This window comes from Chionomys nivalis, chromosome 12, assembly GCF_950005125.1.
Source record: "Chionomys nivalis chromosome 12, mChiNiv1.1, whole genome shotgun sequence".
Lineage (NCBI taxonomy): Eukaryota > Metazoa > Chordata > Mammalia > Rodentia > Cricetidae > Chionomys > Chionomys nivalis.
This window is the reverse complement of record NC_080097.1, coordinates 54,903,250-54,927,519: the sequence shown is the minus strand read 5'-3', so window position 1 is coordinate 54,927,519 and position 24,270 is coordinate 54,903,250. Positions and strand designations below refer to the sequence as shown.

Below are 24,270 nucleotides of genomic sequence, written 5' to 3'. Positions count from 1 at the left end.
GCTTTAGTAGTATTCCTGACAAAAGGACATAAACCACAAGGAAATAGGAACCAATTCTATGAAGAGACAGTCTACAAAGCAACTCAGTGACAGGAGAAATGCTTTAAGAATGATAATGGGCCGGGTGGTGGTGGCACACACCTTTGATCCCAGCACTTGGGAGGCAGAGGCAGGCAGAACTCTGTGTGAGTTCAAGGCTAGCCTGATCTACAGAGCAAGTTCCAGAACAGGCTCCAAAGCTACAGGGAAACCCTGCCTCGGGAAAGTAAATAAATAATTTTAAAAAGGAGACAAACTGAAGCTTAGAGAAAAAGTCTACTTATTTTAAAATAAGTGTAGCCTTTTTTGTTCTTTTTCTTTTTTTGGGGGGGGGGAGTGTTCAAGATAGGGTTTCTCTGTGTAGCCCTGGTTGTCTTGGAACTCATTTTGTAGACCAGCTTGTCCTCAAATTCAAGAGATCCACTTGCCTCTGCTTCCCCAGTGCTAGAATTAAAGAAGTGTACCACTAACCTTAAGTTTAACCATTTTATGTACACTGCAATCTGAGCACTCTATCTACTCATTCATTCACTAACAAGTATTTATTGAGTATCTCCAATAAATCAGGGTCTCTTCTAAGCACTGTTAGTAAAATGAATGGAAGTGAGGCAGTTATACGTAAGCACAGTTGTGGTGTGACTATGAAGTACTTCAAACATGTTAAAGGCTTGGTTTCAGCTGATGGGCTTCAAGAAGTGGTTGGGTGAATCCACTGATGAGTTCATAGCACACTGAACTATTAGGAAGGGGAGCCTAGGTAGTTAGTAGCTTATTGGAGGTATGGCTTTAGTTTTTCTCTCCCCTCAAGTCTAGTCTGTATTGCTCCATTAGACTTGGAGTGGGGTCTGTCCTGGGACATGGTCAGCCTACCAGGGGTCAAATGATTAAAGGAAACTGACTCCCTCATCTAGCAGCTAAAAACTGCTCCTAGCTAGGGGTGGGATTTCCTGTCTACCCCTCCTCCCACGTTGGGTTTTTGCTTTTGTGAAGTTTGTATAAGTCTTGTGCATGTTGTCACAACTGCTGTGAATCCATTGTTTCAGGAAAATGTTTTCTTCTTGGATATTATCCATATCTCTGGCTCTTACAATCTTTTGACCCTGTCTTCTGAGAAGCTCCCTCAGCCTGAGTGGGGGAGGGGTATGACATACCTGTACAATATAGGGCTTAGAATTTCACTGTCTCTTATTCTGACCAGTCAAGGGTCTCTGCTATCTACGGAAAGAAGCTTCTCTGATCAGAGCTGTAAAGTACCATGGATTTATTCTAAGATGTATTCAGGTTTCAGACATGTTAAAGCATGTTGGGAGGTGTTTCTGAACGGGTTAAAATATAAACATAGAGGTGCTGCAATACTCTAAAGAAATCTATTTTAAAAATGATCTTTTAAAAGCTACTTGGTATTCTGACAAGTAATATTTAAACAGTGAGCTAGATCACACTATAAGAACAGTCTGAGCTTCACAACTAACAATATTGTTAGAGACACTTGATTCTTATCAGAAAATGCAAATGCGAACTAATAGCATGGGCAGCATCTCCATGAGATCAGGATGAGCAGGAGGAGACAGACAGCTAGTGGGAATAACTGATACCAACAGAAACTAAGTGTCACAACATTTTAAAACTCAAGAGTAATCCTAGCTTCCAAACACTACTGCAGCTTGTCTTGATGTCCCTGAAATGCTCAATCACAGTAAAAATAAGGTGATATTGAAAGGCAAAATATATGTCTAAAGATATGGGTCATGGAGGTCATAGGGGACACAGATACAAAAATCATACAAATGCATTATTTCTAAGGTATGTTGATATTTATTATTAATTTTATTATGGCTGCCAAGTATTTACAAAGATCTATCTTAAAAGCATTTTTGCAGGATACAAGAGAGCAATTGTACATATGAAATCACAGCAATTGCTGCAGTGTGCATGAGAGCCATGCAAACTCAAGCAGGATGAAACCCTAGTAAGAGGGGACAGAGCACAGAGGGAGCTGCTGCATCTGACTGCTGCTGGAAGAGGCGAGTCAGTTCTCTTCTGAGACATAGTCTCTCTCTCTCTCCATAGCCCTGGCTATCCTGGGACTCACCAAGTATACCATCCTGTCCTAGAACTCAGAGATCTGCCTGTCTCTGCCTCCTGAGAGCTAGAATTAAAGGTGTGTGCTGCCATGCCTGGCAACAGTCAGTTTTCTTTAATGGTGTGTGTGGTAGTTTGAATGTTATTGGTTCCCATAAACTCATAGATAGTGGCACGGTTAGAGATGTGGCTTTGTTGGAGTAGGTGTACCCTTGTTGGAGGAAGGGTCACTGTGGGGGCAGACTTTGAGGTCTCCTATGCTCAAGATACTGCCCGGTGTCTCAGTTCACTTCCTGTTACCTGTAAGATGCAGAACTCTCAGCTCCTTCTCCAGCACCATGTCTGCCTGCATGCTGCCATGTCCACCATGATGATGGACTGAACTGTAAGCCACTCCAATGAAATGTTTTCCTTTATAACAGTTGCCATGGTCACGGTGTCTGTTGACAGCAATAGGAACCCTAAGACAACAGAATACCTGCTCTGTCAACTACACTCCAATATAGGCCCTCCAGTTCAGCCTCTGCCATCTTAAGCATGGCAGCTGCGACTACCTAACTGAGGCTCTCAGAAGACTGAGTCTGCTGAGTTCTTTCACAGGAAAGGAAGACCACCAGACCCTCTCCTAGGACTCCAACCACTTCTTCCCGCCTAATCCCACACTCTCAGCTATGTGTGTCTGGTCCCAGCTGTACCTGGCCTTGGGAGCTGTTAGAGTATATTTGTAGGAGTCAAGAAGCCAATTAAGTGGGAGACCCTACCTATACAGTTTCTTGGAGGCTGATGCCCATGCCAAGGTCGGACTTTTCAGTGTCAGAGCTGTCTTGTCATCACCCATGCTCCTGCTACTAAGCAATACAAACTTATTAGTTCACTAGGTTGGACTAGATGAACTCTTCCTTTGGTCAGTGCTGTCTAGGTGAACAGGCACTTGTTCACATCTCTCCAGAAGTTCACATATCAAATCCTTTGCTATCAGTTGTCAACTAACAGTTTCCTGGTCCCTTGAAACCTGGTGGAACTGTCTTCACTTTATACCAGCTATCCATGTACTGTTTCTCAACTCCTCAGCCACTGTTCTTAGGTCGTCTCCATGACACAGGGGCTGGAATTTGTTACTTCATCTCCTTTGCCAGTTGGAACAACTTTAGCCTTACAACAGAGGTCTGGGACTGATACTGCAAGACACCAGAAATAGAAAGGCATCTGTTTCTATGTCCCAGTCTGTCTTATTTATTCAGAGTTGGAGCCTAAAGGCCCACATCAAAGGTACAAGGCTGTGGCCACACCTTCAGGAACACATCCTTCACACCAGGGCGTTCCCAAGCTAGTCTACCGAGCAGTTTCCATGGCAATTCTAGAGGAGCCTTCCGTCTCCACAGTCCAGCACATACTGCTTATGAAATGCTGCGGAGCTGAAGGACTGTACAGATCAGATTCAGCCCATTTACCCTTTCCAACAACGGCAGACTCCTGCTGGCAGGTTTCTTCACCAGCAAAAGGCTGTATATTGCTGTGGTATATCCATGCCTCCTTCAAAGGGGCCAACATTTAGCTTTATGTGTCCTAACACCTTATCTCCTTCAGGGTCCATTCTTCCTTACCTAGGGGTGGGTAGCTATTTTTTGACCCTGCTGCTTTTCTGGGTTTCTTTCTCGTAAAAAGTCTTGAGGGCATTGAAAAGATACAGACATTATTCCATAACCTTCAACTGAGGTGAGCAGTATTATACAAATGCATACATGTAACAAAAAATTAAACCATTTACTTGCTGACTCATGCTGTGTGTGTACACGTGCACATGTCTGTGGAGTAACTTGCAGGAATTAGTTCTTCCCTTTTACCATGTAGGTCTAGGGACTGAACTCAGGTTGTCAAGTATGGCAAATGCTCCTTTACCCACAGAGCTATTTTGCCAGTCCCCGGCATCTAACCATTATACAACACCAAAATATACTATATGGCTTTTGCCATATTCCAGGCCTATTTAAATAAAAAAAAAATCTAATTGGTCTGAGGTTTACTAGTGGAAGCCTCTCAGTTTAGATGGAGTGAAATCATTGATTTTTTAAAATTTTTATTGAGCTCTACATTTTTCTCTGCTCCCCTTCCTGCCTCTCCTCTCCCCTTCAACCCTCCCCCAAGGTCCCCATGCTCCCAATTTACTCAGGAGATCTTGTCTTTTTCTACTTTCTACTTCCCATGTAGATTGGATCTATGTAAGTCTCTCTTAGTGTCCACATTGTTGTCTTAAGTTCTCTGGGATTGTAGTTTGTAGCCTGGCTTTCTTTGCTTTATGTTTAAAAACCACCTATGAGTGAGTACATGTGATAATTGTCTTTCTGTGTCTGGGTTACCTCACTCAAAATAATGTTTTCTAGTTCCATCCATTTTCCTGCAAAATTCAAGATGTCATTATTTTTTTCTGCTGTGTAGTACTCCACAGTGTAAATGTACCACATTTTTCTTATCCATTCTTCGGTCAAGGGGCATTTAGGTTGTTTCCAGGTTCTGGCTATGACAAACAGTGCTGGTATGAACATAGTTGAGCATATGTCCTTGTGGCACGATTGAGCATTCTTTGGATATATACCCAAAAGTGGTATCATTGGGTCTTGAGGAAGGTTGTTTCCTAACTTTCTGAGAAATCACCACACTGACATCCAAAGGGTGGATTCAGTTTGCATACCCACCAGCAATGCAGAAGTGTTCCCTTTTCCCCACAGCTTCTCCAGCATAAGTTGTCACTGGTGTTTTTGATGTTGGCCATTTTTACAGGTATAAGATGGAATCTCAGAGTTGTTTCGATTTGCTTTTCTCTGATGACTAAGGATGTTGAACATTTCCTTAAGTGTCTTTCAGCCATTTTGGATTCCTCTGTTGAGAGTTCTCTGTTTAGGTCTTACTCCATTTTTTTTTTTTTATTGGATTATATGAGCTTTTGGTGTCCAATTTCTTGAGTTCTTTGGATATTTTGGAGATCAGACCTCTGTGTGATGTGAGGTTAGTAAAGATCTTTTCCCATTCTGTAGGCTGTCATTTTTGTCTTGTTGACCGTGTCCTTTGCTTTATAGAAGCTTTTCCATTTCAGGAGGTCCCATTTATTAATTGTTTCTCTGTGTCTGTGCTGCTGGGGCTATACTTAGGAAGTGGTTCCCTATGCCAATGCGTTCAAGTGTACTTTCCACTTTCTCTTCTATAAGGTTCTGTGTGGCTGGCTTTATGTTGAGTTTTTTTTTTAAAAATATTTATTTATTTATTGTGTATACAATATTCTGTTTGTGTGTATGCCTGCAGGCCAGAAGAGGGCACCAGACCCCTTTACAGATGGTTGTGAGCCACCATGTGGTTGCTGGGAATTGAACTCAGGACATTCAGAAGAGCAGGCAATGCTCTTAACCTCTGAGCCATCTCTCCAGCCCCATATGTTGAGGTTTTTGATCCATTTGGACTGAGTTTTGTGCATGGTGATAGATATGGGTCTATTTTCATTCTTCTACATGTTGACATCCAGTTATGCCAGCACCACTTGTTAAATAAGATTTCTTTTTTCCCATTTGGTATTTTTTGCTTATTTATCAAAGATCAGGTGTTCAAAGATGTGTGGATTGATATCCGGGTCTTCTATTTGGTTCCATTGGTCCTCCTGTCTGTTCTTATGCCAACACCAGGCTGTTTTCAGTACTGTAGCCCTGTAGTAGAGTTTGAAGTCAGGGATTGTGATGCCTCCAGAAGTTCTTTTATTGCATAGGATTGTTCTGGCTATTCTGGAATTTTTGCTTTTCCAAATGATGTTGAGTACCGTTCTTTCGAGGTCTTTTAAGAATTTTGTTGGGCAAAAATCATTGATTTTACATAATTCTAAAATTGATATTTGCTTTACTAAATGTGATAGCAAAAGATAAAAATCTTGTTGCACAGAGACATATATAAATATTAGTAGTATTAAAATCTCAATTTCAAATGGATAAATAAGAGAGATGAAGTTTTACACTTTTGAGAAAATTATTACATTAATTATTATTATAACAGAGGCCAAATCAATTTATTTATTAATTTAGTTATATATTTATTGCATTTATATGCCAGTCATAATATACTTGTTGAAAACAGAAGAAAAGAATATAGTCTTGTCTTTACTTTTTCCTACTGGGAACATGCTATGTCTCTAGGGTTCCAAGAGTATAACTGAGTTTATTTGGGACAATGGGAATTGCTCTATGCTTCTGGCTAACCTTTCTATAAATGCCGGCTAAACCAAAGCCACTTTACTATGCAGCACAGTTCAGTTCATTCCATCACTATCCTATGTACCAGACAAATGGCCATTCCGCTATAGGCAAAACAAGCGTATAAAATAATTCCAAAAGGGAAGAAAAGAAGAACCTGATTAGTGAAGCAGAAGTTAGTAAGAATTTATAAACACACACCAGGCAATGGTGCTGCACGCCTTTAATCCCAGCACTTGGTAGGCAGTGACAGGTGAATCTGTGTGAATTCAAGGCCAGCCAGAACTCTAGAGCAAGTTCCACGACAGTCTCCAAAGCTACCCAGAGAAACCCTGTTTTGAAAAACAAAACAAACAAACAAACAAATTTATAAATACAAATGCAACTAACCCTTCTAAGAGGAATAAAACACCAATGAATGTATACACTAAGGAATGTGGACTAACTCTTCCTCACTTTTACTTAGAAAAGGGAAATGTAATAATGTCTGCTGTTAGGCCAAATAATTTTACTAGTTAGATAGTGAAGAGCAAACAAAATAAATCTGAAATGAAGCCAGGGACACTGCTAGTATCCAGTATTCTACTTAACTGGACAAACTTCAGAAGCACCTCACCCACTGATGAGGCCTGAAGCACGTTCTACTACAAACGTTGGCAGGCGGCAGTACTGTTCCCTGCTGTACTTATTATATCCTGAAACTGTAATAACCACATTTACACAGATGAGCAGTTCACACTCTGTACAGCTTATCTTGTCAACCAGTCCCGATTAAGGTGCCACAATTTCCCGATTACTGTGACAAGTCTGTAACTCGTTTTTAATTCACTCATTTTTCTAAGGCCCTGACATTTTCCCATAGAGCAAAGCAAATATTACATAGCTTGATAAGATGTCAGGCTTAACAGGGATTGCAAAATGATACTGAGATGCTGTACCAATCATAACAGGAAAATAATATTCCTGTTCAAGACAGAGCTGCATGCTGTAAAATGCTAGCGTCAGGCTTCTTAAACTTTTCCAGTCCTGACCCTTTTTTTCACTGAACTTTCTTTTAAAATTAAGACCCTAGGTATAGAGATATGTAAAATAGGTATACAAACCATCTACTAACAATAAATTATCAAGCTACCTTACAACCACCATTTTATGCATATATTTTTACCATTTATTAAAGAGGAAAGCAAATTTGGGGGTAGGGATGGGAAGATGGCTCAGCTGTTAAAATTACTTGCAGCAAGTAAAAGGACCACAGTTCAGCTCCCAGAGCCCATGAGAATCCATAAATGCCATCAGCTGGGTGTAATTTCAGTCAGAAAGGGAGACATGGGTTTCTTGGAGCAATCTGATTAACAAGACAGGCCAAAGTCTGAAAGCTCTAGGAAGATCCTGACATTACCTCAGCCCTTCGCTTGTACCCATACACATGTTTTCACACAAGCACAAACTCCACACACATACACATGAAAAATAATTAAAAAAAAAAAACAAAAAACCCAAACAACCAAAACCACAGGTCTGTGAGGTAGCTCAGTGGGTACAGCAGCTGGCTGCTCAGACTGAAGACCTGAGTGTGATCACTAAGCTCAACATGGTGAAGGACAAAACAGACTCCACCACCCCTGACCTCCATACGTGCAGAGCACTTGAGCCCATACACACAAATACAAATAAATGTAATAAAAATTTAAAAGTACTTAATAAGATAGGTGTGCTTCTTAAATCCTGGCTGGGGATCTGACAGTGCAGGACATAGAACATTTTCAATGTTTTTTTGGGGGGCCTTCACTGGCACTTTGCTTTTCTAGTTATCAAACAAACACACAATATGTACAAAGACTTGTAAGCATTTAGGAGCACTTCAGAAATTGTTGGAAGTTATGTCTTAATCCCAAATCAAAATTCATGTAATGACTTTTAAGAATCAGTAACATGAATTTTTCAAATCACGTATTTAAACACAATACAATTACAGATATAGTAATTTGATATACACCGAGGAATGATGGTAGAAACATACTGAATGCCTCTTTTCTGTTAATAAACCACTACGTTTCTGTAAGAGTAGGAAACTTTGTATATATAGTAAAAATACTGCAATTCATAACACACAATAGTTTGGAATCTGAGCCAAAGCTGTGTTCAAAACAAGGCTCCAATGAAGTCACATGCTGTAACGTTGGCAAGCACTGCTACAAGTGCCTGGGATTCACTGTGTATTTATGTTTGTTTGTTTGTTTAAACAATTCCTCATCCAGTTATGGCCCCGCATGAAAGCGCCACCCACAGTTAAGGAGCTGGTCTAGTGTGCCTTGTTTGTACTTCTAATTAAACAAGTTTAATCACAGGCCACTGAAAACAAAATAACTTCTCCCTAAGCCGCTTTCTGTGGGGTAGGGGTGGGGCGGGTATCCACGAAACTGCACAACTCCTGCCAAGGCTACTACAGTCCTTGTCTTGCCACGTGGCTTAGGTGTTCAATGACATTCCAGGCCACTGCACACACCCATTTCATAGCTCACTCCTTTGCTGAGTCAAACTCCTCGTAGATCTCTGAGCAGGCGTTCCCTTTACCTACACTCCTTTAGCCAAATGAATTCCCACGCAGTCCCAGGAAGCATTTATTTCTCATCCCTTCAGGAGAGCAGGAGGGTGCTGGGTGCTCTTCTAGGACCCACCAATGGGCAGCCAGCATTAAAACTGCTCTCTGCGGTCACACATCCTTAGTACAAAAGATTTCAATAATTATGAAGGGAAAGAAAGGAGAGTTCCAACCTGTCTGTTCCTTCATGACCTGGACATCTACACTTACTCCTGTTGACCCCACACAAACCTCAAGCTGTTGGTCACCATGGAAGAAAACAGAAAAGAATAGGAAGTCATTAACACAACTTCACCATTTTTACTGGAAACATCATTTAGTGTGTTAAGCGGAAATGAAGGTTATTCTTAATATTAAACTAGATCCACATGTGATACTAAGTGGAACAAACACAAAATAAAACTGTATGCTCACATGTGCCCCAAACGGTGGGGGAGGGTTAACAGGTCCCCCTTGGAAAACACATTCCAATCACTGCCTTAGAGGAAGAACGTTCAAGCCAGAGCTACACCGAGTGCACTAGTTTTCAGCCACTGCCGAGGAAGGAATTCCACCCTGGGAGTAAAAGCATAAAAACTCATTTTCTATTCGTCCAAGGAGCAGACCAAGCTTGTGTCAACAGACCTTACTTGCATAGTATATGGGAAACTCAGCAACAGGGGAAAAAAAGTAAATTTATTATTCAAGGCATTAGTAGTTTCTAAGTTAAAATAATATCACGTGGAAAATTAATCTGAGGTTCTGAATAGGATGAAATTGAATATGCAAGCAGAAAAACCAATAATGAAAAATAAATTTGTCTGACATAAGATTAACAAAAATGTCGGAGGCAGAGAGATGGTTAAGAACACCTGCTGCTTTTGTAGAGGCCTGGGTTGGGTTCCCAGCACTCAGGTGATGGTTTGGAACCACCTGTCACTCCAGTTCCAGGGGCCGATACCCTCTTCTGACAGTTGGGCACCAGGCCTGCCTGCAGTGTATTCACATACATGCAGACGAAATACTCATACACATAAAGTAAAAATAAACCTTAGGAAAACTTAACAAGAAGGCTACATTGCATGGTAAGTTTTCTCTGCCTCTCTAATCAGATGTGGTATGAGAACCGGAGCCAATACGTGCATAAACTATATTTATCTTCATACTACCAACATTTACCTTTCATCTGAAAGATTTGCTTTTCTTTTTGTTGTATTGTTTGTTTTTCACTAGACCTAGATAATAGAAACCTAACATATAAGGGAAATAAAGTACTACCTTTAATTCTAAGAAAATGAAAACCAAACACTGAAACGTCTCTCCCTATTTGAGGTTGTACTTTCAAACTCTTCTTTGTTTTCGCACGGCATTATCTACCTTGAAATAGGGCACTAAACACTGGCACCCTAACAGCCCAGGTTTTAAGAAAACCTGTTTCACTGCGTAGACGGGAGTCCACTAAAACATCAATGCTTAAGGCTCATGTAATAGTCGTCATTAGAACATAGAAAATCTACAACCACCAACTGTTTTAACTTTTATAAATGATATTTTCATGATTGGAAAAGTCACCTAACAGGACGACTCCACCGTTCCGTATAAAGCAGCGATTAGGGAAGCCTTTCGCTAGAGAGGCTACCAGAGGTCCCTCCCGGGGAGGCCGGGGACGCCCAGCGCCCGCAGACCAGCTCGCCCCTTCTCCCGCAGACGCCGGCCCCGAGCCACGCCCACCCGCGTCCCCCGCCTCCGGCCGCCCTCCTCCCGGGCTCTCCGGGCACGCGCAGCGGCCTGGGGTCTCCCGCGCCTCCCTCCCAGGGGCGTCCGAGGGCGGGGCTGTACCTGCGCCAGCACCGTCAGGCTGCTCTCGCGCGCAGCGGCTTTCACGCGGCCGTGGTGCCACGTCGCTCCTGCCCCTGCCAGGGCCACGCCGGCCACAGCCGCTGCCACCGGGCCGGCACGCGGGACGGCTTGTCGTCCGGCCGCGAGCCCGCGCCGCAGCCTGCCGCCCCAAGCCGCCAGCCGAGCGCTTCTTCCCGCAGCCGCCGCCATCTTTGCGGAAGCGCTTGAGCGCCGTGCTCCGCCCCCACCTCCTGGTGCCTGAGAAGTCACGAGGGCCTTGACTCTCGCGAGATCTCAGCGGCCTCCACCCGTGCTCTCCCCGTGTGAGCTAGGTGTGGCTGCCTCCTCGACGTTTAAGAGCGGTCGGGAGTGACCGTCCCCTCTGGTGTCAAATTGCTGAGTTAATTGGAAAATTGGTCAAACAAATTGGAGGTACCACCGTTGTCCAAGATAGGGCTGGAGGGATGGGTCATGGCTGGAGGACTTGCTGCCCTCCCAGAGGTCCACAGTTCGATTCCTACACTTAAAGCCACGTGTAACTCCTGCTCCGGGGATCCTGCGCCCTCTTCTGGCCTCTGATACCTCCCCGATAAAAATACAATTAAAATTTAAAAAGGAAGGGAAATAAGTACTGGATGGAAGACCGTGACTATATATATGTCAGACAAGCTAGATTTTAAACGGGTGTGTGTGTTTGGTGGTGGTGGGGGGGAGGATATAGGAAAAGGGAACAAGTTGGAAGGGTGTTTGATGGTAAATATGGAGTCCAGTTAGTTTTAGTATGACTTTTCATTCCCCAGACTTCTCTGGAAAGTGGATATCAGTGTTAAGTGGGCACTTTTGGATCTGCAGAGGGAAATGCGTCTACAATAAGCAGTAAAGAGTGTTAATAAAAAGTGTGCTCGCAACAGTAGAATCCCATCTTCAAAGTAGCTGGGGCATGGGGCTGAAAAGTTCTGCATTTTCTCCAACATTGTTTTTGCCCTAAATGCCACATGCCTGGCTATATTAAGAGTTACTTGGGTCCTCAGGACCCACATGTTGGAAGGAGAAAAGAGTGTCCCACAAGTTGTTTTCTGACCTTCTCATCTATGCAGTGAGTTCCAGGTTACCCATGGCTACATAGTGAAATCCTGCATCAAAAGAAAACAAAGAATGTGTGTACATGCTCTCTCGTACAGACCTCTGTTTTTGCAGCTAAGCAAACTTTAAAATTTTATTTTTCAAGTCATTTTTTTAATTTGTGTGTATGCATGTGTGTACGTATGCCACATGTGGGTGTATGCCCTCGGAATCCAGAAGTGGGTGCTGGATCCCCTGTAACTGGAAGTGGAGGTAGTTGTGATCAACCTGGTGTTGGTGCTGGCAATGCAGCTTTGGTCCCCTGGAAGAGCAGCAAGCACTCTTACCTGATGATCTGTGTCCTCAGTCCCTAAAATTTGGTTTTTAATTGCAGTTAAATGTACACGATGCTAGTATTTTACACATTTAAGTGTAAAGGTCAGTGAGTGGTATTAAGTCTTACACATGTTGTTATACAAAAACCATCATCCATCTACAGAATTTTTTTCATCTTGCAAAACTGGCTAACACTTTTCAAGAGTCTCTCCCTGTTTGTCCACTTCTCCTAAACTCCTGGTCTTTCATTCTATTAAATAATGTCTGATCTAGACTTTTTTTTTATTTTCGAGACAGGGTTTCTCCGTAGCTTTTGGTTCCTGTCCTGGAACTAGCTCTTGTAGACCAGGCTGGCCTCGAACTCACAGAGATCTGCCTGCCTCTGCCTCCCTAGTGCTGGGATTAAAGGCGTGCGCCACCACCGCCCGGCTGATCTAGACTTCTGACAAGGAATTTCTTCAGAACTCCCAGACAGAGTCACTGTGTTTTAAACAATTGTGATTTACTGAATGTTCCATTTAAATTTTGTTCTTACAAAACATTGAATGATCCCACCTGGGACTAACGGCAGGTACACACCTACTTCCATGTCTCTGTCACTAGGGCCCCACTTGTCCTCTCTATGGCAGATGTGGACCAGGACCTCAGTCCTGGTTGTTCTTTTGTGATAGAAAGGGATTCATCCTTGCAGAAGAGTTGGCTTCATTTTGTAGCCTGAGATCCTCTATCCTTCACTACTTTTGAGTAAACTTAATTATGCTCTTGTTCAACTTCTGAAATGGTCAGTCATTAAAATCTTTATCTAGGTGTGTAACAAGTGTGATGTAGCAAGGGTGCGATGCCAGAACTCCTGATGTGTACAAGACAATGAAGACAATGACAATAGTTGCCATTCCAAATCTAATGTGACAAGTTAATCAGAGCCCACTTGAGCTATTGCCCATCCCTAATCCTCACTCCCCTCATCCAAGCCAGTATGTTCTATCTGCAGTCAGAGCTTCCTCACTTCCTCTGAAACCCTTTCAGTGTGCCTTCCTAACAGGGAAGTAAGTAGACTTGCTCTGTATGGACTTGTAAGCCAGGCTCTACCAGAAACATCACGTGATTAAGGGCATCAAGTCCCAATTTTCTCAGCTATAAACAACCCTTTCAGTTTCAGATGGGAAATGAAATGGGATAATTTATAGGAAGTGATTAGCCAAAGTCCTTGCACACGGTGCATGCATGACAGATGGGAGTTAGTCTTAAGATCTGGCTTACTCCAGCTCTGTCATCATGAATGAGCTTGACTGGGTGTCCATGATTCCAGATCACTAACCCACATTAACCCGAGACTTCCTGCCTTTTCATATCTCACCTGATGTGTATCCTCAGGTTTATTTACATCTCTGCTAGATTTCCTAGTTCTTGACATGCATTCCATTGTTCTGAATTACTGATGCATAGCTTGTTTCTGACTCTTGGTGATTCAATGGATTGATTTCTGGGATGTGCTGAGACACAATGGATATCTTATCTTGTAGCTTATCCACACTTTTCAGAAACCACTTCTTTATCTGCTTTGAGCTATTTAATTTGCACAGTTCCCTCACCTACTTAGTGGAGTCAATATCTACTACTCGGTCATGGCCCCAAGCCCAAGAGTGGTGCATAGTCTTGCTACATCACTCAACATATTTAAAACACTGTTTCCCTCACATTTTGACATCCTCAGGGATGAGAATGTCTTTGTTTTCCCAGCATCTAGCAAGCACAGCATCCAGCACACACTAGACATTCAATTAACAGACATATGAATAAGTGAATGAATACATGGCTCTGATGAAACATTGGGACACCCCATGTCTGGGGTGACAGACATGCAGAAATATATTGCTCCTTCGCTACAATTATTTTTCAAAACAAAGCCTCTTGTTGGATTTGCAGATTCTTTTTAAGAGGTGGAAATCTTTGACCTTCTTTGAAAAACGGCTTTGTAATTAGCTTGTTTTCTTGTTACATGTCTAGCCTCTTTGAGCTCTCAGTTAGGAATTAATGTATTCAAACTTTTCTCTTGCAGAGAAAACAAGGTCTTTTAATAGAACCAATCTCTAGCCAGCTAGCCATGCTAAGTATGAAATTGTCTCTAGCAGCTGCCGACTATATTGGTCTTTTGGGGCCCTGGCTTTGTTCATTTCTTCATCCCCAGCTATAGAAAAAAGCCCTGAGCTGGGGTGTATTTTCAACCATGCTGTTTATAAACCAATCCCCAAAGAAGGAACTTGTGCTTCTTCAGCTGTAGCACCCAGCCTGTTTTAAGTGGCCACTGGAGAGAAACGGAATGGTAGCATGGACGGTTTCAAAATATGGTTCTTAATTCACTTAGTCAGGGCTCTTTCTTTGGAGGAGGGACAAAAGTGAAATGGCAGAGGAACAATTACAAGGGGCCTTTTCCGCCACTGGTGGCAAGATTAGATTTAAAACATTGCCAGGTGGCTCTTCACCATTGGGCTGGAGCAGTGGGTGAAAAGCATACAGGGAAGAGAAGTATGCACAGCAAGGTTGGGGTAGAATGTAGAGATGACTGCATACAATGTGTGTCTATAAGGCTTGAAGCAGACATGCTGGGTTGGAGTTGACCTTAAGCGTCTCAGTGGCTGGGGTGGGATGGGAAGATGCAACAATTTTCACAGTATGTACATTCATATGCTGCTTGGAAAATTGACACATCTCAGAACTAGAGAGAGAGAGCGCAGTGATTAAGAGCACTGGATGCTCTTGCAAAGGAACTGGGCTCAGTTTGTAGTACCTACATAATGATTCACACCTTTCTATAAAGCCAATCCCAAGGTATCATCTGAGTCCCTCTTCTGGCCTCGCCAGTGCACACATGTGGTATCCAGACAAACATACGGGCAAAGCACCCATAAGCATAGAAACCAAAACAAATTCAAACATATGGCACATCCCAAAAGGCAACCCTACTGTATCAGCCCCCAGAATACTGGGGTTATGGACTCGTGCTACCATGCTCAATGGCGTTACAAGTTTGTAGGTCCATGGCTGTATGTGTGGCCTGTTACTGTCTACAATGTCCTCATGCTGCACATGGCTGGATGGGGAACAATTGTCAGCCCCTTTGACCTTTACGCCTTTGCCTGTGGCTTCATGCCTCATTTCCTGCATTCTCACCTACCCTGAAGCTGACCTCCGCATCTCACACTTTCTACCCCATGCCTGTCTTTTGCCTGCCTGGACCACTTTGACTTTTCTCACCAATGGCTTTCCGTAAATTATCTTCCTAACTCCTGACATGCAGTAATGTAATTTCCTATGAATTGCTGGTCTTGAACAAAGAAACCAACCAGTTCTTTAAACTGAGGAGGGCATTGTACTTCTGAAACATCTTAAAAGATGCTATGAAGTCAAATGCTACTTTGATCTTAGCATGCGTGGGATAAATAAAGATTATGATCTGATTCTGAAAGGCTGTTTACTGTTACATTACAGAAGAATGTGCATTAAGATTGATTATCTTTGGTGGAGGAGAAAAATATGGGGGATTCTTAAAAGATAAGTTAAAGAGGTTGGGCTTAGTCCAATGTTAATGGAGAAGCCAGCCCTTGAACGGACGTTATAAAGAACCATTGCTTAGAATAGTTTGGAGGTTGAACTATGTTTATGGTAGATAATTGGGTGGCAGAGGGTATGATTCACTCTCAGAGGCCCTAGATGAGTCAAAAGGATTGCTAATTATGTCTTTCTGTGCAGTTTGGGCCATGGGTAAAAATATCTGGGGATCATGATTGATACCAGCATGTGTAGAAATAGGTCAAGATGAAATCTCACTGACAGCAAGACAGCCCTGCCAAGAGGAGCCTTTTCTGTGTCTTTCAGGTCCTCCCCTGGTTCTCATTCCATTCCCATCATCCCTGCTTGCACTCTCATTACCTCGCACTGTGATGATTGCAAGCGTCTCTTAACGCATGCCTCTGCTTCCAGTCTTTTCCTCCTCCCCAGCATTCCATAGCTGGATGTCAGCTCAATCTTCCTCAAACATTTCTTTCAGCATGCATCCATTAGCTGTGTGCTTTAACCTCCCAGGCCTCCATCTCCTTGTCAGAAAATGAGAAGATGGGTTTCAGTTTATTTTTCCAGTTCTAAAATTTGTGTTCTGTACTACTCCAAAGTGATATTTGTTTTTCATTTGACAAGTTGTATGGAGTGTGAAATATGTGCCAGGCATGAAAAGAAGACTGAGATTGAACTTTCTGTGTGCTGCCCGGGCCTCTGCCGGTAGTCTGTGCCTTCTGTGCTCAAGACGTTAAAACATGGGATCCCCATCTATGTGTGTTTATTTCTTTCTTAACTCTACACATTTATAATTACAAGTTTAAAAATACATACCAAAAATTTAAGTTAGGGTGCTGAGGGAGAATTTTGGATCGGAAAAGTCCCGCTGAACAAGCATGAGGACTTTAGTTTGGTACCCAGAACCTGTAATTTTACTGTGGCATGTAACTGTGCAAACACAATAGGCCTTAAGGGGTGGATCCCTGAATCTTATTGGCCAGCTAGCCTAGACAATTAGTAATTTCTGGGTTTAGGGAGACACACTGTTTGAAGTGTTTATCTAATTATTTGTTATCAATAAAAACTTAGGAGTCAGATATTGTGGTAAGAATTTAAATAATCAGAGCAGCAGTGGAAAAGTGACTAGTAACCTCCTCTCTCTCTTTTTCCCTCCATCCAAAAAGGGCCAAGAATCTTTCTAAGGCTCACTCCACTACCTCCTGTGTCTTTCTATATGTCCTTGCTCCTTCAAAACTTCTAAGGCTGTCTTTGGTCCGCTAGTAGCTAGCTCTGCCCTCTGATTCAAAGTAAACTTTATTGTCAGTCTCAGTGTCAGAGTGAGATTAAAAATATCATATAGAATTTCTCCCTTTTTTGTATAAATAAGAGGAACATTTTAACTCTAACACAGTAAAACTATAAACAATAGCAGCAATTATCAGATAAGAATTACATTCACGTGGGGTGGTGGTGACGCACATCTTTAATCCCAGCACTCGGGAGGCAGAGACAGGCAGATCTCTGTAAGTTTGCGGTCAGCTTTGTCTATAAGAGCTAGTTCCAGGAGACAGGCCCTAAATCTACAGAGAAACCCTGTCTTGAAAAACCAAAAACAAAAAAACAAAAAAAAACCAAAAACCAAAAAAAAAAAAAAAAACCAAACAAAACTTTCACAATGTCTAACCCATTTACATTTGTCCAATTTAGAGAAAATACTCCATTATCTATCTTATCTTGGTGAGTTCAAAGTTTTATACCTAATTCATTTTCTATACTAACTTGTATTACCAACCCCAAATGTCTTTTTGTACCTCAAAACTCTTTTTTTTTTTTTTTTTTTTTTTTTTATGTTTTTGAGACAGGGTTTCTCGGTAGCTTTGGAGCCTGTCCTGGCACTAGCTCTTGTAGACCAGGCTGTTCAAAACGTTTTCTTAGGTAAACAATTTACTAGTTTATCTCTCTAACTTATACACTTTATACCTCTTTTGTGAGTTTCTTTTCCAAATTTGGTAATAGGGAAAGTGTAACTATGACTGTCTCATCTTTAACTCCATCAGAGATCTGATAATGATATAACATTACCTGAGTGAACAGGAAGTGCAGAGCAAAACAATTTCCAAAATTATAGAAATGACAAAGGCATCTGGTTGCCTGAACAGACACCCAAGATGCTGCCTCTTCAACATTGGGGCATCCATCTTTGACCTACAGGCCTAGAATATCTGACATATTTTTCTATGAAGCAGCAATTTGAAAGGACTGTCCTACCTTGTCTTGGCAAAGTTTAGCAGTTGCTTTCTTTTGTGTCCTGCTTGTCCGGTTTGGATAACTATGGTCAGTGTTGAGGCAAGGACAGTTTCTTGCCTAGTGGCTAACTTTGTCATAATGAAAGCAAACTCCATATGGAGGATCTTGGATGCTCATCATCCTTTTTTGAAGTAAATTGGTGCTTCCAGGAGCAGATGTATCTCACTGTTATGAAAAATCTCATGTTATTAAAACATCTTAAATGCCATATTCTGTAGGTCTCTGAAGTGTTTGAAGACCATCTATCTATCTATCTAAACTATATCTCTGTTTGACCTGGAAAACATACCTAATGTGGCCATAAATTTGATTGTTTAAAATGACTAACTACTAACCTACATTTCTTAATTATCTTAAACAGTTTGTAATAATACCCTTTAAGGACTAGAACTTTACATTACATTTTAAAATGATCTGCATTGGTGCAATACCTTAAACAAGAGTAAAAACATATATACAATGTTAAAACAAATTTAACCTCAAATTTGTATCAATATAAAAAATATCTTAAACAAGAGCAGAAACATATATACAGTATAACAAAACCTTAAATTTGTATCATTATACAAAAATCCATACCAGTATAAAATATTTAAGCCAGGCGGGTGGTGGCACACACCTTTAATCCCAGCACTCAGGAGACAGAGGCAGGTGGATCTCTGTGAGTTCAAGGCCAGCCTGGTCTACAAGAGCTACTTCCAGGACAGGCTTCAAAGCCACAGAGATACCCTGTCTTGACAAAAACCAAAAAAATATTTAAGACTAATTTTTTTAGTTCAAAAATAGATTCAATGATCTTCCCTTTTATTTTAACATTCCTATATCCCCCTTTTTCTTTTCAGAACTAGATCCCTGAATCTTATCTCCTTTGCTTAGTTTCTTCTTCCCTGACTATGACTAATGACAACTTGCAGCCCAACCCCCTAAATGATGATACATATCCAGTAATCCACTGAATGACCAAAAACCATCCACCCCACCTCTTGGGAATATGAGTGTTGTGTTCTTAAAATTACGTCCTATTATCTGGGAGTAATGGTATTTTTAGGGGACCCTGAGAAAATTTAGATAATGGTCAAGTCCAGGGAAAACTAGCTGCATTATTTGTTGTCTAGCCTCTATGGAATATAAAAGTTCAGGGCTTATCTGAAGTCCTGGCTAGTGTAGTCTGTGAGACTGGACCAGCTCAGCTAGCAGCTTTGAAATTGTTCTGGATGCAGAATTTTGAGAAAACTGCGGCAGAGACATTCTGAGAGGTTGGATCCCCTGACCTGCTTGTCTCATGGTGTGTGATCCTTTTCTGAAATCATTTATGTTAACATAAATATTTTTTTTGCTACTTTTTTTTGGGGGGGTATTGAGACAGGGTTTCTCTGTAGCTTTGGAGCCTGTCCTGAAACTCACTCTGTAGAGCAGGCTGGCCTTGAACTCACAGAGATCTGCCTGTCTCTGCCTCCCAAGTGCTGGGATTAAAGGCTGGTGCCACCACTGCCCGGCTAACACAGGTATGGAATATGTGGTGTGTACAAATCAGCTAAAGATGATTTTGTTTTATGTTTGAGTAGGTAATAGGTATCTTCCAACTTCATAAGTCTGTTTGGACTTCGTCTACACTCTGTCTATGTCATATGAAAGGATGGTTTGTAATGATAAGCCATGAGGCTTCTGTCCAACAAGGTTTGTCATGTTTCATGCAGTCTCAGAGCTGTTCCCATGTTGTGGGATCAGATCAGCATATACCTCACTTGTCCTGTAGTCTTTCCTGACTTTTCCCTTCATGTCTGTAGCCAAGATCCTCAGGAGGTCTCCCCCAGGCAAGTCTGATCTTATTTAACTCTAAAGGAATCTATAGCTTTTTTTCCCTGTGGAAACAAAAGCACAACCTCTCCCCCAACACCACACATTTCCAGACTTCTATTCTGAAGCCAAGACATCCCTAAAGCAGATAGTCTGGTTTAATTCAGCATTCCCTTCCACAGGCCAATGTCTCTCAGCAGCTGTGTTCACTCATCGGCATTTAAAAATTCCAAATTAACAAAGCACCATACACGATCCAGATGTTCTCTGTCTTTTCCATCCTTACATGGCTTATTCCTTTTATATTACTTTGCTCTTTCTTTAAAGACATTATTATTTTTAAACTTTTTTTCTATGACAGTCTCTACCCATTTTTTTTCTTTTATTCTTTTTTAATTAAAATTTCCAACTGCTCCCCGTTTCCCATTTCCCTCCCCTCCTCCCACACATTGCCCCCTCCCCCCACTCCCCTCCCCCATCCCCACTCCTCTTCTCCTCCCCCCAGTCCATTCCCCCTCCCTCTCGATACTGAAGAGCAGTCCAAATTCCCTGCCCTACAGGAAGACCAAGGTCCTCCCACTTCCATCCAGGCCCAGGAAGGTGAGCATCAAAACAGGCTAAGCTCCCACAAAGCCAGTTCATGTATTAGGATCGAAACCTAGTGCCATTGTCCTTGGCTTCTCATCAGCCTTCATTGTCCGCCATGTTCAGGGAGTCCAGTTTCAACCCATGCTTATTCAGTCCCAGTCCAGCTGGCCTTGAAGAGCTCCCAATAGATCAGTTCCAATGTCACAGTGGGTGGGTGCACGCCTCGTGGTCCTGATTTCCTTGGTCATGTTCTCCCTCCTTCTGCTCCTCATTTGGACCTTAAGAGCTCAGACCATTGCTCCAATTTGGGTCTCTGTCTCTCTCTTGATCTATCGCCAGTTGAAAGTTCCTGTGCCATTCTCCTTGGCCTCTCGTCAGCTCTCATTGTCCGCCACATTCCGAGAGTCTGGTTTTATCCCATGTTTTTTCAGTAGCAGTCCAGCTGACCTTGGTGAGCTCCCAATAGATCGGCCCCACTGTCTCAGTGGTTGGGTGCACCCCTCATGGTCCTGACTTCCTTGTTCATGTTCTCTCTCCTTCTGCTCCTCATTATAACCTTGGGAGCTCAGTCCGGTGCTCCAGTGTGGGTCTCTGGCTCTATCTCCATCCATCGCTAGATGAAGGTTCTATGGCGATATGCAAGATATTCATCAGTATGATTATAGGATAGGTTCATTTCAGGTTCCCTATCCTCAGGTGCCCCAATGAACTAACTGGGGACATTGCCCTGGGCATCTGGTAGCCATTCCAAGTTCAAGTCTCTTGCCACCCCTTAGGTGGCTCCCTTACCTAAGGTATGAGTTTCCCTGCTCCCCTATCCAACCTTCCTTTATCCCCAATCACCCCGATTCCCCCAGTTCCCCTCATCCTCTCCTTCACACTTTTCTCTCCCCATCACCCCTCATCCCCATTCCACCCCACCCCCAAGATTCCAATTTTTTGCCCATCAGTCATGTCTATTTCCCATAGCTGGGAGGATATCTATATGTTTTTCCTTGGGTTTACCCTCTTGTTTAGCTTCTTTAGGATCACAAATTATAGACTCAGTGGCCCCTATCCATGGCTAGAAACCAATTATGAGTGAGTACATCCCATGTTCTTCTTTTTGGGTCTGGGTTACCTCACTAAGGATCGTATTTTCTATTTCCATCCATTTGCATGCAAAATTCGAAAAGTCATTGTTTTTTACCGCAGAGTAGTACTCTAATGTGTATATATTCCACAATTTCTTCATCCATTCTTCCATTGAAGGGCATCTAGGTTGCTTCCAGGTTCTGGCTATTACAAATAATGCTGCTATGAACATAGTTGGACAAATGCTTTTGTCATATGATAGGGCATCTCTTGGGTATATTCCCAAGAGTGGTATTGCTGGGTCCAGGGGTAGGTTGATCCCAATTTTTCTGAGAAACCGCCACACTGATTTCCAAAGTGGTTGCACAAGTTTGCAGTCCCACCAGCAATGGATGAGGGTACCCCTTTCTCCACAACCTCTCCAGCAAAGGCTATCCTTGGTGTTTTTGATTTTAGCCATTCTGACAGGTGTAAGATGATATCTCAAAGTTGTTTTGATTTGCATTTCTCTGATCGCTAAGGAGGTTGAGCATGACCTTAAGTATCTTTTGGCCATTTTAACTTCTTCTGTTGAGAATTCTCTGTTCAGTTCAGTGCCCCATTTTTTAATTGGGTTAATTATCCTTTTAAAGTCTAGTTTCTTGAGTTCTTTATATATTTTGGAGATCAGACCTTTGTCTGTTGCGGGGTTGGTGAAGATCTTCTCCCAGTCAGTAGGCTGCCTTTTTGTCTTAATGACAGTGTCCTTTGCTTTACAGAAGCTTCTCAGTTTCAGGAGGTCCCATTTATTCAATGTTGCCCTTAATGTCTGTGCTGCTGGGGTTATACATAGGAAGCGATCTCCAGTGCCCATATGTTGTAGGGTACTTCCCATTTTCTCTTCTATCAGGTTCAGTGTGTTCAGATTGATATTGAGGTCTTTGATCCATTTGGACTTGAGTTTTGTGCATGGTGATAGATATGGGTCTATTTTCATTCTTCTACAGGTTGACATCCAATTGTGCCAGCACCATTTGTTGAAGATGCTTTCTTTCTTCCATTGTATACTTTTAGCTCCTTTATCAAAAATCAGTTGTTCATAGGTTTGTGGGTTAAAATCCGGGTCTTCTATACGATTCCATTGGTCGACTTCTCTGTTTTTATGCCAGTACCACGCTGTTTTCATTACTGTAGCTCTGTAATAGAGTTTGAAGTCAGGGATGGTAATGCCTCCAGAAGTTCCTTTATTGTATAAGATTGTTTTGGCTATCCTGGGTTTTTTGTTTCTCCATATAAAGTTGATTATTGTCCTTTCAAGATCTGTGAAGAATTTTGATGGGATTTTAATGGGGATTGCATTGAATCTATAAATTGCCCTTGGTAGAATTGCCATTTTTACTATGTTGATTCTCCCAATCCAAGAGCAAGGGAGATCCTTCCATTTTCTGGTATCCTCTTCAATTTCTTTCTTCAATGCCTTAAAGTTTTTGTCAAATAGATCTTTCACTTCCTTGGTTAGAGTTACCCCAAGATATTTTATGCTGTTTGTGGCTATCGTGAAAGGTGATGATTCTCTTATTTCTCTCTCTGCTTCCAGATCCTTTGTGTATAAGAGGGCGACTGATTTTTTGGAGTTGATCTTGTATCCTGCCACATTACTAAAGGCGTTTATCAGCTGTAGGAGTTCTTTGGATGAGTTTTTGGGGTCGCTCATGTACACTATCATATCATCTGCAAATAATGCAAGTTTAACTTCTTCCTTTCCAATTTGAATCCCCTTTATCCCCTTATGTTGTCTTATTGCTATTGCTAAAACTTCGAGAACTATATTGAAGAGGTATGGAGAGAGTGGACAGCCTTGGCGTGTTCCTGATTTTAGTGGAATGGCTTTAAGTTTCTCTCCATTTAATTTGATATTAGCTGTCGGCTTGCTGTATATAGCTTTAATTATATTTAGGTATGACCCTTGTATCCCTAATCTCTCCAAGACTTTTATCATAAAGGGATGTTGAATTTTGTCAAATGCTTTTTCAGCATCTAATGAAACGATCATATGGTTTTTTTTCTTTCAGTTTATTTATATGATGGATTACATTGATAGATTTGCGTATGTTAAACCAGCCCTGCATCTCTGGTATGAAGCCTACTTGATCATAATGGATAATTTTTCTAATGTGTTCTTGGATTCGGTTTGCCAGAATTTTGTTGAGGATTTTTGCGTCGATGTTCATGAGTGAGATTGGCCTGTAATTCTCTTTCTTGGTTGGGTCTTTGTGTGGTTTTGGTATCAGAGTTACTGTAGCTTCATAAAAGGAATTTGGCAATGACTCTTCTGTTTCTATATTGTGAAATACATTAAGGAGAATAGGTATTAGGTCTTCTTGGAAGTTCTGGTAGAATTCCGCATTGAAACCATCTGGTCCTGGACTTTTTTTGGAAGGGAGGTTTTTGATAACAGCTTCTAATTCTTCACGACTAACAGGTCTATTTAGGTTGTTCACCTGGTCCTGGTTTAACTTTGGTAAATGGTATTTATCTAAAAAAGCGTCCATTTCTTTTACATTTTCCAGTTTTGTGGCATACAGACTTTTGTAGTAAGATCTAATGATTCTCTGAATTTCCTCTGTGTCTGTGGTTATGTCTCCCTTTTCATTTCTGATCTTATTAATTTGCAAATTCTCTCTCTGCCGTTTGATTAGTTTGGATAGGGGTTTATCAATCTTGTTGATTTTCTCCAGGAACCAGCTTTTTGATTCATTGATTCTTTCAATTCTTTTCTGTGTTTCTATTTTGTTGATTTCAGCC

The 24,270-nt window shown here is 41.8% G+C and overlaps 1 protein-coding gene across 1 annotated transcript in view; it reads right to left on the bottom strand.

Annotated features, from left to right (window-relative positions):
* Micu2 (mitochondrial calcium uptake 2) overlaps positions 1 to 10,995 on the bottom strand; it is a 92,030-nt gene extending 81,035 nt beyond the window's left edge. The window contains exon 1 of the mRNA XM_057786190.1: positions 10,771 to 10,995. Within this exon, the coding sequence (XP_057642173.1) occupies positions 10,771 to 10,980 (210 nt within the window). The 5' untranslated portion in view covers positions 10,981 to 10,995. The remainder of the gene's footprint in view (positions 1 to 10,770) is intronic.
* Positions 10,996 to 24,270: the final 13,275 nt, after the last annotated feature.